The 12,976-nt window shown below is 36.7% G+C and overlaps 2 protein-coding genes across 2 annotated transcripts; both read left to right on the forward strand.

The window, feature by feature from the left end:
- Window positions 1–802: 802 nt before the first annotated feature.
- TLP8 (tubby like protein 8) lies at window positions 803–4,583 on the forward strand. Its single transcript, XM_008230629.2, has 9 exons — window positions 803–1,568; window positions 1,682–1,796; window positions 2,627–2,803; window positions 2,920–2,975; window positions 3,138–3,234; window positions 3,404–3,493; window positions 3,593–3,685; window positions 3,951–4,018; window positions 4,178–4,583. The coding sequence occupies exons 1-9, from the start codon at window positions 1,072–1,074 to the stop codon at window positions 4,251–4,253; spliced, it is 1,269 nt and encodes a 422-aa protein (XP_008228851.1). The 5' UTR covers window positions 803–1,071; the 3' UTR covers window positions 4,254–4,583.
- Window positions 4,584–6,294: 1,711 nt separating this feature from the next.
- Window positions 6,295–12,379, forward strand: EMB1895 (ARM repeat superfamily protein). Its single transcript, XM_008230670.3, has 7 exons — window positions 6,295–6,532; window positions 7,444–7,497; window positions 8,181–8,893; window positions 9,011–9,118; window positions 9,187–9,390; window positions 9,468–11,353; window positions 11,685–12,379. The coding sequence occupies exons 3-7, from the start codon at window positions 8,192–8,194 to the stop codon at window positions 11,914–11,916; spliced, it is 3,132 nt and encodes a 1,043-aa protein (XP_008228892.2). The 5' UTR covers window positions 6,295–6,532; window positions 7,444–7,497; window positions 8,181–8,191; the 3' UTR covers window positions 11,917–12,379.
- The last annotated feature ends 597 nt before the right edge of the window (window positions 12,380–12,976 follow it).

Consider the following 12,976-nt stretch of genomic DNA (forward strand, 5'->3'; position numbering starts at 1 on the left):
ATTTGATTGATACCCAAGGATGGGCATATAGGAAGAGAAATGTGGCAATTTACATGGAGAAAGAGAGAGTAAGTTTTGGGACCTGTGCCAATCTTAATTATTCTAATAAAATAATAATAATTTTTGAATAAAAGTATTATTAACATGATAATAATAAATTAGTTGTGAGATTTAATCTCAATAATTCATAATGTGTTAATCCATCTCAGTAATTCATAATATGTTAATCCAATGATCAAGAACTTGTGTCAAAACTTGTGTCAAAAATAAAGTGCCATGCATCTGCCCCAAATATATATATAAATATTTCCCAATTGAGCTGCTAAAAGTATGCAGTATGCTATCAAGAATTATGATGAAGTCACTTGCGTATTGGGCGTGATTTTAAATCTCCTAGTAGAACAAAATGTATTCAAACATGTTTCCCGCTCATTGTTCCTTCCCAGATTTTTTTTATCGAGTCTCCCATCCACAGTTCAACCCACACAAAAAGTCAACAAAATTTGAATAGTTACCGTTAAACCACCAACCGCCACACAAATAAAACATCCTAATTCCTTTCCTCTAGAAACCAAACACAAAAGCTCCGCACTTTCCAACGCTTCATTCAAATTCAAAACACAACCTCTATCCAATCCAGTGAGCCAGAGAGGGAGAAAGCCCCACCTCAGCATAAGTGGGTCCCAAAGCCCCATATTGGCCCACCACTATTGCACATGTAGTAGAAGAAAAAGCTGGTGTTGACTTGTATGTATCAATTTGACATCTGAAAACCACACACACACACACATAATAAAACAGTAGACACCACTATCCAGTAAAAACCAGTTTTTGTTTTCCCAAAATCTTTCAAATCTCTTCTTCTCTGAAGATTCAACTTCCCTTCTGTAACATCATTCAAATCTTTCTCTCTCTCTCTCTCTCTGTTAACCATCTGCATGATGATTTGCTTCAAAGCAACCAACCAAATTCCAGCAGTCTCATAATCTATCACAAAACAAAACCAAGAACCAGCATTCACAATCATTCCATTAAAGCCCCAAACTTTACCACACACTCTCTCTCTGAACTATGATGAGTGGATGCAAGAAAACCACATTAATTCCACGGCAATCCTCGTACAACTCCCTTTATGTCAATCCTCTCACTGACCAGAAACACAACCGCAGCTACAGCGAAGGTGTCAGCTTGAACACCAAAAACCACAATTTGGGGCCAAACCCATCAATTTTAAACCACAACAAAGAGAATGCCATGCCATACAAGCAAGAACAAGCTGCCTTGGACAATGACAAAGAGAATTTGGTCGCACAAGAAAACGGGTCTTCTTTTTTGATGCCATTGAAGCAGAAGAATTTGAAGTCTTTGTCCACAGGCTGCAGGGCCTTGAAGCCGTCCTCCCTTCAGTTTTGTATGCAAATGAATGAGCCTGAGAAGGTACTCTTTGGTGGGTCCACAATCTGGGACCCACCCAGTAATGGGTCTGAGAATTCGAGCTCTTTGAAGATCTGGGACTACTCTGATTCTGAGGCTGCCCCCGCTTCTTCTTGGTCTACTCTGCCTAATAAGTGAGCTCTCTACTTAATTTGTTTGTGGTAAACGTTTTACTTTTGTTGTTGTTGTTGTTGTTGTTGACAATCTAATTGTATGTGTGTGTAAATTTGGTATGGTGTGGATTTAGGTCTTTGCTGTGCAGGCCACTGCCTATGGATGTAGGAAGGTGCACTTGTGTTATAGTGAAGGAAGCATGCCCAGAAGGATTAGATGGGGGTACTCTGTATTCTCTTTATACCAATGTAAGTTGTCTGGAATTTGAACTTGTTAAGCATATCTCATTTGGAACAATCCTCATTTTGTCTTCAGTTTGAAAAACTTTTGGGTTCAGTTTGAATCAGCATATAAGCATATTAATTTCACTAATGTTGCTTGTTCAATAATGTTATTATAATGCACTGTTGCTTTCAATTTTTTTTTTCTTTCCTTCACCAAATATCTTTAATCTCAAATTATTAGAAATCTTAATTTCTGTCACTGGACTTTGGACAAGATACTTTTCTGAAGTTGGTATTGTTTTATACTTGTATTGAGTACTCATGATAATGTAATAATCGATGGATGTTGCTTATGTTATGTTCGATGTTTAGCCTAGACCATAGTGGTGTGTGTTCTATAACATTTCCTGCTGTTGATAGTCCTGTAGTTGGCTTGTCAGTCAATTCTCAGACTGTTAAAAAAGAAGCTACATTACTACATTAGACTATAATCATAACCCAACGTTGCGAAACCAATTTACATAAATGAAGTGAAAATACATAGATATTTCCCAGTGGATTAGGATTAGGGGTTTCTTTTTATCATTCGAAATATTTATCTTCACCTTTTTTGACATAGTAGTCATGTTACATTATTACTTTGATTCTATAATAAACTTCATGGCTTTATCCATTCTTGAGTTTCTGATAAGACTTTCCAACACCCTATTCCTCTAACCTGCCCTTCTCTATTGCTGTTTGTGTGTGGATGTAGTTGTTTTCTGTGATAAACTAAACTATTAAGATTGGAAAGAAGGTAAATCATGTTAAACTCCTGAGTCAATTGTTTTGGTGTGGTATACATGAACTTACAGGAAGGCAAGGGAAGGCAAGACCGGAAACTAGCTATTGCACACCATAAGCGGAGGAATGGGAAATCTGAATTAACTATTGCTCAGAATGTAAAGGGAATATTATCTCATTCAGATGATAGTTTTATTGGGAGTGTAAACGCAAACCTCATGGGTTCAAAATACCATATATGGGATCAGGTTATAAATTGAACTCTTATGAATTATTACCTGTAAAAGTGGCAATCAGATAACTTTCCATGAATTTTACAAATAGGTTTATCAGTAATTGGTTGATGATAAGGTTTTAATTGCAGGGTAGTTGTCCCAATTCCTTGAGCAGACAGTCTAAGTCGCTTCTTGCTGTTGTATCGTAAGCCTTTTCCTCTCCTCTCTTCTCCCTCTCTCTCTCTCTCTCTCTCTCTCTCTCTCTCACACACACACACACACACACACACACACACACACACAGACGCACATAGACACACACTCACACTCTCCTCCCTCAACTTGTAATGTTTACTTATCTTTAAAGGTTTACGCCAACAATTTCGAGCTGGACAGGAAGTTACAGACGTTTGAGGGCATATATAGCCAAGCATCAATCCATGCAGTTAAAGAATACTACGCAGGTGAGCACAAAAGTTTCCAAGATATCTAAGGTTTCCAACATTAAGAATTGATCACATATATACAGCAGATTTTTCTATTGACTCTTGTCTGGTACTATTAAGTTCCATACTGAAATCCAGTTAATGGGTAAACTACTTAACTAAAATGTTTCACGGTCTTCCCTTGTAGGTACAACACATTAAGGGACTCCCAAAGGAATGGGAGGAGAAACTGGACAAAGTCCATCAGCTATGCTCAAGGGTTCCCAATTACAATAAAGTAGGTCTACGAAAGGATGTAATATTACCTCAGCTCATACAATTTTGTCATGTTTTGTTTTGTGTTTCTGTCCATTGATTGATTTCTATTTTCACTCAGATTTCAAAGCAATATGAGTTAGACTTCAGAGATAGGGGAAGAGCTGGGCTTAGAATCCAAAGTTCAGTTAAGAATTTCCAGCTGACTCTAGAGGTACTACAACAAGCAATCGTGACTCAAATTTTTAATCAGATTCATCTAAAATGTCAACTTACTTACTAACAAACTACTGGGAAACAGAATCCGGTTTAGGATGTTTGTAATATGTCTGTTTATGTTGCATATCCGTCTGTAGAAACAATGTGATCAAGACTCTCAGAAGAATGTTTTGTTTATGACAACAATGGGGTGACTGAACCAGTGTTTAACTTCAAAACATGTTTGGTTTGGGATGCTAACTTTTTTTATGTCTTGCTAGGAGAACGGAAAGCAGACAATTCTGCAGCTTGGAAGGGTTGGGAAATCAAAGTATGTGATGGATTACAGGTAAAATAAGCAGAAACTCAGTAGTTATGTCTAATAATAAAAGCAAACAAGGTGATCCATATTGAAGTATGCATATTTGAAATCTTTTGCCTAATGCGAATGAAGAGAATGGGAAGATATATGTGTTAGGCTTCTGAGTGTCATATTCTTCTTTTGCAGATATCCTTTGACAGGCTACCAAGCGTTTTGCATATGTTTGGCTTCTATTGATTCAAAGCTTTGTTGCACAGTATAGAGAAATTTTCTGCGCGGCTGCGTTTTGTAGTTCAACCTCTGAACAGAAGCTTTCGACCTTCTCTTCTTATTGGCTTTTGCACCCCATCTCACTAAACGCCCATGCAGGGCAAAAGTGAAGGCCAAACAAAGAAAGATGCGAAAAAATGGTTTGATTGAGAAAAGAAAAATATATAGTGGTTTGGTTCATTAAAGCTTCCAAAAGGCAAATTAAGATTTGCAGATTTGGTACCTGTATTTTCTACATCAGATGTATGTTTTGTTTTTTGGCTGTTTAATGTCTAAAACCATTGTGTTTTTCATTCACATAATGAATTTTTCATTGGAGGTAGAGCTTCAGGTACTTGTATTGTATCTTCATACTCACTGCAAGAGTTGAATCTTATAAAACGCCCTTAAAACACTCCCAAAGAAAAACAATTGCAATAGTCCTCACACACCAACTAAGCCCAAAATAGGGGTCTAAGCAAGAAAAAATAAACAAAAAAAGTCAATGGGTGAAAAAAAAAAAAGCAGGCCCAAAAACAAAAGCTCTTAGATTGGGTCATATCTCTTAGCCGTTGCATCAAACTAATTAATTTAATCTAACGGTTAAGAGATAGGCCTCACACCATAAAATTCTATGTAAGAACACAAGTCCCTAGTGAAGAAGGGGGCAAGAAGCAACAAACCTGCACTAACAGAAAACAACCAACCTCAACCATGAACTTGATCAGGTAGGCTAACAGAAAACAAACTCAACCTCAAGTAAGCATATGGGAAAAGGCCATTGGGACGAATTCATACCTGCGAAAAAAGAAATTCCCAAATTTTAGTGATGCGTAGTTACTTGGATACTCTTGAGCAAATAAGTATGCTTCAATCTTCTTATAATGATACACCAACCTGAGCAAACAAAAGTATAGATTAGACTTTTATTAGTATGTAATAAATTCCATTGCATATATAGCTTGATAAACTTTTATTAATTAATTGGTATGCAAACCTTTAATTATTTTTCATGTTCTAGAGGTCCTCGAGTTTTTATTAGAATTGCTCAACGAGTGAGTTCACATTTGGGTTTTATATAAAGAAAATAACATAAGAAAAGGATCGATTGAATTTGTTGAATATGCATGCATCTCATTAACAATCAAATTAATGATAAAAAGATAAAATTATTCAAAAGATAAGTAGTTCCTATATCCCAAATGTTAATTCGTAGCATAGACGATCCTTTTCTCAATCTTCTCCAAGTGGGACTAGAAGACCGGAGTAAACAAAACTAAGCTCTTTATTCGAATCATCATTCTCCAGTTTTCACAAAAGTAAATATTATTTTATGAAATAAATGCTAAATAAAAAGAAAAATCAATCCTAAAGATTGAGGAAGTGCGTAACAAACCAAAAACACCCGAACTACCAAATCCTGTGATTACATTATTGGTTTCTTCTTCTTTTTTCCACACTCTTTATTAATAATTGATAAATTGGCAGAGTGGAAAGATGTAAAAACGTATGTATGCAGATTTGTGTCCACAACAAAGCAACATAGATAATACAAATAGAGACAAAAAAAGAAGAAAAAAAGGTATAATAGCATATATGAGAACAAGCATGTGAAGAGATAATAACTATTAAAAAGATGAAAAGCAGTAACCTTGTTTATCTTCTCAAGTGTCTATTCATCTTCTCCCAAAAGAAAAATAATGTGAGAATCAGATATAATAGGGTGAGATTTTTTAAGGGGTTTGTTATTTATATCACTCGCTCAAAAGGCTCACGGAATACATCGTTGAATGAAATGCCTCAAAATCGGTAAGTTTTTGAATACCACCGTACTTTTTCTAATATTTTAAAAGTCCTAATTGAATACCATCAGACTTGTGTTAATGATTTTAAAATCCTAATTGAATACCATCAAATTTTTATTGATTACTTAAAAATCATAATTAAATACTACTGTACTTTTTCTAAGTTTCAAAAAATCTATTAAAATTCTAATTGATTACACCCCCCTCGATATATTAATGACCTGAATACCCTTTTTTCAAAAATTCCGCCTCTTACTCACTCTCTCTGTCTCTCTCACTCTCAACCTCCTCCCCCCAAATCCGCAGCCAACTTCTTCCCGATTTCTCTATCGCTCTCTCTCAGTCGCACTCGCTCTCTCTCAGTTGCTCTATCGCTCTCTCAGAGTCGACCCCGCTCTCTCAGTCGCTCCCGCTTTCACAGTCGATCTCGCTCTCTCAGTGTCGCTCCCGCTCTCTGTCTCCCTCGCTCGATTTTTCTCTCTTTGAGGTAACATCTCTAAACCCTAATTTCCTGTATTTTGAGCTCATAAGCATAACAAATTACTTGATGGGTCAAATGCTAGTTATTGTGACAAATTTTGAATTACCTAAAAAGCTCACTGGTCAAAACTGCTGAATGTGGAATTAAGGAAAAAAAATTAGAGTTTTTAGTTCAATAAAGGAAATAGTTTAAATTTTTAAACATTCTCAGCCTCTGGCTCCAAAAAGTAAATTTTTTAGGAAGAATATTAGTTTCTAGTTTGGTGTTTATTGTAAGATATTGCATTGGTTTTTCATTCTGTTTGATTGTATGATTGTATATTTTGTCGAGTTGGGTCTATTTGTTGCCACTTATGGTAGAGTTATATTACTCCGATTGGAGGAAAAATGTATTGATCTTAGGCTTTTTAACATCCAGTCTTTAGTTCTTAATTCTTATCTTATTAATGATGCCATGTTCAACTCATTGTTATTTCTTGGGACAAGGAATTTTATTTTGCGTGTGTATGTTGTGGAAATTTTATACAATACAGCAATTATGAAAGTGATTATATCTTTTTGGATTGGTTTTATATAATATTGGCCAGTTAAGAGTCAGTAATTACTATTCAGAACTTCATAAATGTTAAAGGATTTTGTATCTCATTCAATAGGTTACTAGCTAGCTTGAAAGCAGAGAGATGGGAAGGTCTGAATTCAAGTGTGTGTGTGCGTGTGCGTGTGTAAGGAATGCTATTAAACAAGTGTGTGTAAGAGCTCAAATGTGTTTTGACATTGATGGATTCTATTGTTGTTGACTGATATTGAGTGCCTTCAGTTTGATTGATCATTGAAACATGTAACTGAGTATCTCCTTTCTATTGCTGGACGGAATTGATTTTTGTCTGACTCTGTTGTAATTTTTGTTTTTCTGGACAGAATTGATTTTGAAGGCTAAGGAAAGGATTGGCTTGCTGGTTGTGTTTCTTTATGGTAATTTTCCGTATTTTTTGGTTGTGTTTCTTTATTATTGTGGCTGTGTTTTTGGTTTATTTTGTTGTTTTATTAGTTTTGTTTATGGTTGCTGCTTTATTTGTAGTTCACAGAAATTATTGATGTTAATGCTTACATTTTTGGTTATTGAAGCATGCAATATTTGTATTTTCATAGGGTTTTATTATAATGGAAGGAGAATCTGAAATCCCTGTTTCAACTAACACACTACCACCAACTCAAGTTCATCAACCTACCCCTGTACAATCAGCCCCTTTACCTAGTACTTTAGGAAAAAGAAAGCCTTGTAAGAATGCTTCAGGGGTTTGGGAGCATTTTACAAAGATAAAGTGTGAGGATGATACGAGTGAGCCTAGATGCATATGCAAGTACTGTAAAAAGGACTGCATCTGATGGCAAAAAGAATGGCACATCCACTTTGTGGCACCATTTGAGAAGTCGATGTAAGAATTCTCCATTGAGATATGAGAAAAAACAAAAATCCTGTCATTTGAGGGCCAAGGGAAAGGGGGCAACCTAGTAGCTAAAGAATGGCACATCCACTTTGTGGCACCATTTGAGAAGTCTTAGTATTTGTAAACCTTTGCTGATGGATTATGAGTTTGTTTTGAATTCTTTTGGTGCGGATGTATTTGATTCTAAAGTTATTTTCTATTTTGAAGTTTGAGCTGAAATGGAAAGGAACTCAATAGCATGTGTGATGGAATGGAGCATAGAGCTAGAAAAGGCCCTGCGCTCCAAGAAACCGGGTCGATCACTCGAAGCCATTTCAGAAATTAGTCCAAGACTCCAACAGTTAAGTAATGAGCCAGACCCTTCTCCAGCTGTCTACCACTTGTTCGACCTAATTCCTGGCGAGGACAAGCTCTTCTCCAATGCCATCATTCTTCGTCTTGCCAATGCCTTCGAATTTGGAGACAAGCACACAAGGGTCTGTATTGTCAAGGCCTTTCTGTTTGAGTACAGGAAGAGGAACAAACGGAAAGAGTACAAAGGAGTTTTGTGCAAAACTCGGGTTCATATGCAGGCAGAATTGCTGAGGAGAGTTAAGGTTGTGTTTGACAGTGGGGATGTTGAAGATCGGGCTTTGGCTTTGGGTCTGTTTGGCTGTTGGGCACATTTTGCTAAACAGAGTGCGAGTATACGATACTTGGTGCTTTCTAGTTTGGTTTCTTCTCATGTTTCGGAGGTACAAGCAGCGTTATTTGCAGCAGGATGTTTTGCTGAGTTATCGGACGACTTTGCTTGTGTTGTCTTGGAGATGCTGCTTCAGATGATGAGCTCACCGGAAACATTGACTGCTATAAGGTTGGCCGGAGCACGATTATTTGCCAAACTTGGGTGCTCCCAGTCTCTTGCAAATAATGCTTACAAGGTTTAATTGTAATTCAATTTTTTTACCTGACTTATGTTGGTAATTGTTGCATTCAGAGTATTAGTTTTTCACTTATGTATTAGATTATAATGTTCACTGAACGCTGCTTTGTTGCAGGCAAGTCTAAAATTGCTCTTAGAGTTCTCAGATGAGTATTACCAGGTTGCGATGCTGGTTTCCCTCTCAAAACTTGCTTCCCGGTCAACCATTCTTATATCTCAGCAGGTAACTATTTTGGTAGCACCCTCTCTCAAAATTCTTGACCCATAATTCTTATTGCTATCTCAATGCAGGTGGACCTGCTTCTCTTGTTTCTTAGCCATGAAAAAACTCTTCAGCTGCGAGCAGCAGCAGTAAGATGCCTACATTTTATTTTCAGTCAAGGAATATGTCATGTTCCTGTAAATGGATATGTTGTGGAAACATTGTTAAGCATACTAGATGAACCTCAAATTCCATCATCCATGCTATGTGAAGTTCTTCAGACATTACGTAAGGTTGTTTCTGAGCTCATACAGATGAACTTGTTATTTGTTGTTCAATTTATGTTGTCTCACTTCCAGCATTTCCGCAGATGATTTCATGTATGCCACCCAATCTACCCTATGATGTCCTTGAATCTTCAAAGCTTTTAAGCGTTCTTGAGAATGCATCCCCATCTCCTATCATGGCCGAGAGCCTGTTAGCTATTTCTGTTTTGGTAGATATGTCAAGAAGACTAAAAGGAAGTACAGGGCTGGGATCTCTTGTGTGTTGTTCCTCTCTTCAGCCATCTCAGGTGATCTTGCTTATCATAGATCGGATCACCATACTGGTGAAGCCAGTTTTGGATCTTTGTCAGACTGACAGTGTTGAGTTTCAACAAGTTAACTGCCTGTTCAATCTTCTTTTCCTTGTAATCCGAGAATATCCGGATTTGCATGTCTTAGTGCTGGATCAAATATCTGTTTTAGTGAAGTCTCTCTCATATATGGATGACAATCTCGTTGCGACAACAGAAACAGATGCGTTTGTTCATCATAGTGTAGACTTGAAAGGAGAGAAGAGTAGAATTATCAGATCAAAGCTTCTATTTAAGGTGTACAGATTTTTGGTGGCCTTTCTCGAAAATCTCACTGAAGCTGGTGCCATCTCCACCGAAGTATTTGACAAAGTGAAGCTTCTGGTCGAACTTGTATGCCAAAGCAACTTGTTTGAATGTTATACATACACACTCTACTCTCTGTTGCTGCGTTGTCAAATAATTTGGGGTAACATGGTAAATGAGAGTGAGGGAAGTCGCAATCCTGATAGAAACTTGGGCATATCTCTTGATAATTACTCAATGAAGCATGAACTTCGTACCATTGAATGTGCAAAGAGGATGCTGGCAGAAAAAAATAATTGGCTTGCTTACAGAGTTGGGGTGTATGCAGCGTGTCAAGGAGATTGGCTGACCACGACTTTTATATTCAAGCAGTTAGTATTAAAAGTTCGTTCTAATTCCTGCAGCTGCTGGATGAAGTCATTAGTTCAATTTGCTGATTCTGAGAGGAAGCTAGAGCTGCTGCTATTACCAAAACAAGGGATAAAGACTCATGAATTACATGTTACACCTTCCAGTAATGATTTAGGTTGCCAAGATGCCGCGAGTAGTATCAAGGAGCATATTTACAGCAAAGATCTAGCAGCAGCTTACAATGGTCTTTGTTCTTCTTTGGAAACATTAAAAGTTGATGATGTCAAAACAGGCCACACTTTTTATTTCCAACACTGGATTTTGTCCCTAAGAGTGAAGGTAATAAGAGCTGTGGTGGATATAGTTAAAATTTTGGGAAACATTCCATTTGACCAGGACAACACTACCAATAATGGAAAGGTTGAGAACCTTATGGTTGGATACCTCATATCTTTACAGAAAATTACTCAAATATCTCTGCAGTTGAAGAGGCTAGCACGAGAATTTGATCTAGTTACAACATCTTTCATTGACATGGACAAAAAGAGTTCAAAAATAATTTCGGAACTTGCAATGAGTTGTTCGCTGTTGGCCTTCTGTACTGGATTTGCTCTCTACATTCCAAGCCTAATTAAACCTATTTCTAACAGTGGTCTGGGAATTCTAGAGAGAGATTTAGACGCAATGTTGGTTCAAAATCTAGTTGGACGGTTGGGGAACACTAACCATGAAACCAGTAAAATTCTGTGTCTGCTATTGGAGGCGGGTAGAAATCCCATGGATTGTTTTCACATGCCGTCAAGAACCCAAGCATGTAAGATTGGTTCTGAAGCAAGAGATATTCTTAGTATTTGTAATTATACGGTTTCAGGGATTGTTGGCTTGAAAAGTAAGGCAAACAGAGTGCATAATGAGGAAGGACTATCCCAATTACCCAAGGATGGCTTAAAGCTTCTGTATGACGTTCTTATGAAATGGATGCAAATCCCCTTCCGTGCACCCAAGTACTTCTTTAAATTAAGGTACACTGTCACACTGTTTATTTTAACTAGAAAATCTTTTTGTTGATTTCTCAACATCATTTGGCCTTGATTTTGAGTAATGGAATGAAAAGTAAAAAGGAAGAGGACAAACCGAGAGTAGAAAACCTTAGCTGCCCCTCCTTTTGATTTGTATGTTTAAGAGGGATACGTCCTGATAAGAGAATTTCTCTATACATATCACATGCTTTATCCAGTTTTAACTGTGTAATTTTTTGTTAGGTTATCTATTAACATCATATTATTGATTATACGATTTTTTCTTTTCCATTTACACCATCATTCTAATGTTTATGATTTACATAAATTTCAGGCCTTGCTGTGGGTCAGAACTCTTTGCTGTCAACGAAACTAGAAACCCAGATGGAATATATGTTTCCCCAGGCTTCAGCTTGTCATTAAATCTGTGTCTTCAATTAAGAAATGTGGCATCAGATATCCCAGTCCGGTTGAAAAACTTGTACTGCGTGCTCTACAGTAGAGTATCCTTTCAGGAACCAACAGAAAGTGGAGTAAACAATCAGCAAAACCAGGGTAGTTATTAAGCTTGTGAAACTGATGACATGGTAGAGATGAATGAAAAGCTGTTGCAGTATGTAACAGAGTGCAGTACAAAAAAGAGTAATAAGCGTCCAAGGGGCAACAATGATGGTGAGTTTGTAAATTCGTTCGTGCGTTTCGAAGTGAATGAAAGAGGGCAAGGGTTCTCAAATTGCTTGCTTGATGTTTCTGCTTTTCCAGTGGGTTCTTATAGAATCAAATGGCATAGCTGTTGTATTGATAGCCAGGGTACTTGTTGGACCCTCCCCCATTTGAATTTGGGACCTGTATTTACTGTACATAGGTTATAGGTTGATTTTTTAATAAATTAAACCAAACTTGTAAATGATCTTGTTCTCTGTATTGATTCTACTGTACAGTTTGTAATTTTTCCAATCTACTTTATGAAGAAATTGTATCCTGCAATATAGCCAATGGCTGTTCAATGTTGGGATGCACACTTGGGAAGCTTGAATTGTCTATTTTGTGAGATTAATGTGAGCAGTCGCGGATCCGTGAATTTTTCAAGGAAGGGGCAATGTTAAAAAGGCTAAAAGGTCCCCAAAAAAAAATTGAACCAAATAGCTGTACAATTTAAACAATATTAATATTATTCATAATTAAAATAAATAAGAGTTTTACCTCTAAGACTAATTGACTATAGTCTATTTTGTATATTAATTAATATGCACTAAATTCATGTTACACAATTATCTACCAAAATTCATATCAAATATAAACAAAATGCATGTCAATTACACAACTAGTGTACCAAAATTCATATGAAATAATCCATTAATCTAACCAAAATCAATACCAATTAATCTTATCCAATGTACATGTGATTTGGAGCTCACGAGATAAAAGTACATGTGATTACGAGTTGGGTAATTTTCAATGAATTTTTCAAAGCATAGATGATTTTTTAATGAATTTTCAAAGTTAGTCTAGTTAAAATTTAACACATGGCGCCTTGATAGTTGACTATATTAAAAAGTAATTGAGAAGCACAGGATTCTAACTACAAACGCATTGCATCGTCTTCTTCTTCGACCTTGGTCTGCA

Source organism: Prunus mume, linkage group LG4 (genome assembly GCF_029339155.1).
Source record: "Prunus mume cultivar Tortuosa linkage group LG4, ASM2933915v1, whole genome shotgun sequence".
NCBI lineage: Eukaryota > Viridiplantae > Streptophyta > Magnoliopsida > Rosales > Rosaceae > Prunus > Prunus mume.

Excerpts from the sequence above, each read along its gene's own strand:
- TLP8 (XM_008230629.2), top strand. The coding sequence starts at position 1,072 with ATGATGAGTGGATGCAAGAAAACCACATTAATTCCACGGCAATCCTCG. Across the intron at positions 1,797-2,626 it reads TGTATTCTCTTTATACCAAT|GAAGGCAAGGGAAGGCAAGA; the intron begins GTAAGTTGTCTG and ends ATGAACTTACAG. Across the intron at positions 2,804-2,919 it reads AATACCATATATGGGATCAG|GGTAGTTGTCCCAATTCCTT; the intron begins GTTATAAATTGA and ends TTTTAATTGCAG.
- EMB1895 (XM_008230670.3), top strand. The coding sequence starts at position 8,192 with ATGGAAAGGAACTCAATAGCATGTGTGATGGAATGGAGCATAGAGCTA. Across the intron at positions 9,119-9,186 it reads CCATTCTTATATCTCAGCAG|GTGGACCTGCTTCTCTTGTT; the intron begins GTAACTATTTTG and ends ATCTCAATGCAG. Across the intron at positions 11,354-11,684 it reads AAGTACTTCTTTAAATTAAG|GCCTTGCTGTGGGTCAGAAC; the intron begins GTACACTGTCAC and ends CATAAATTTCAG.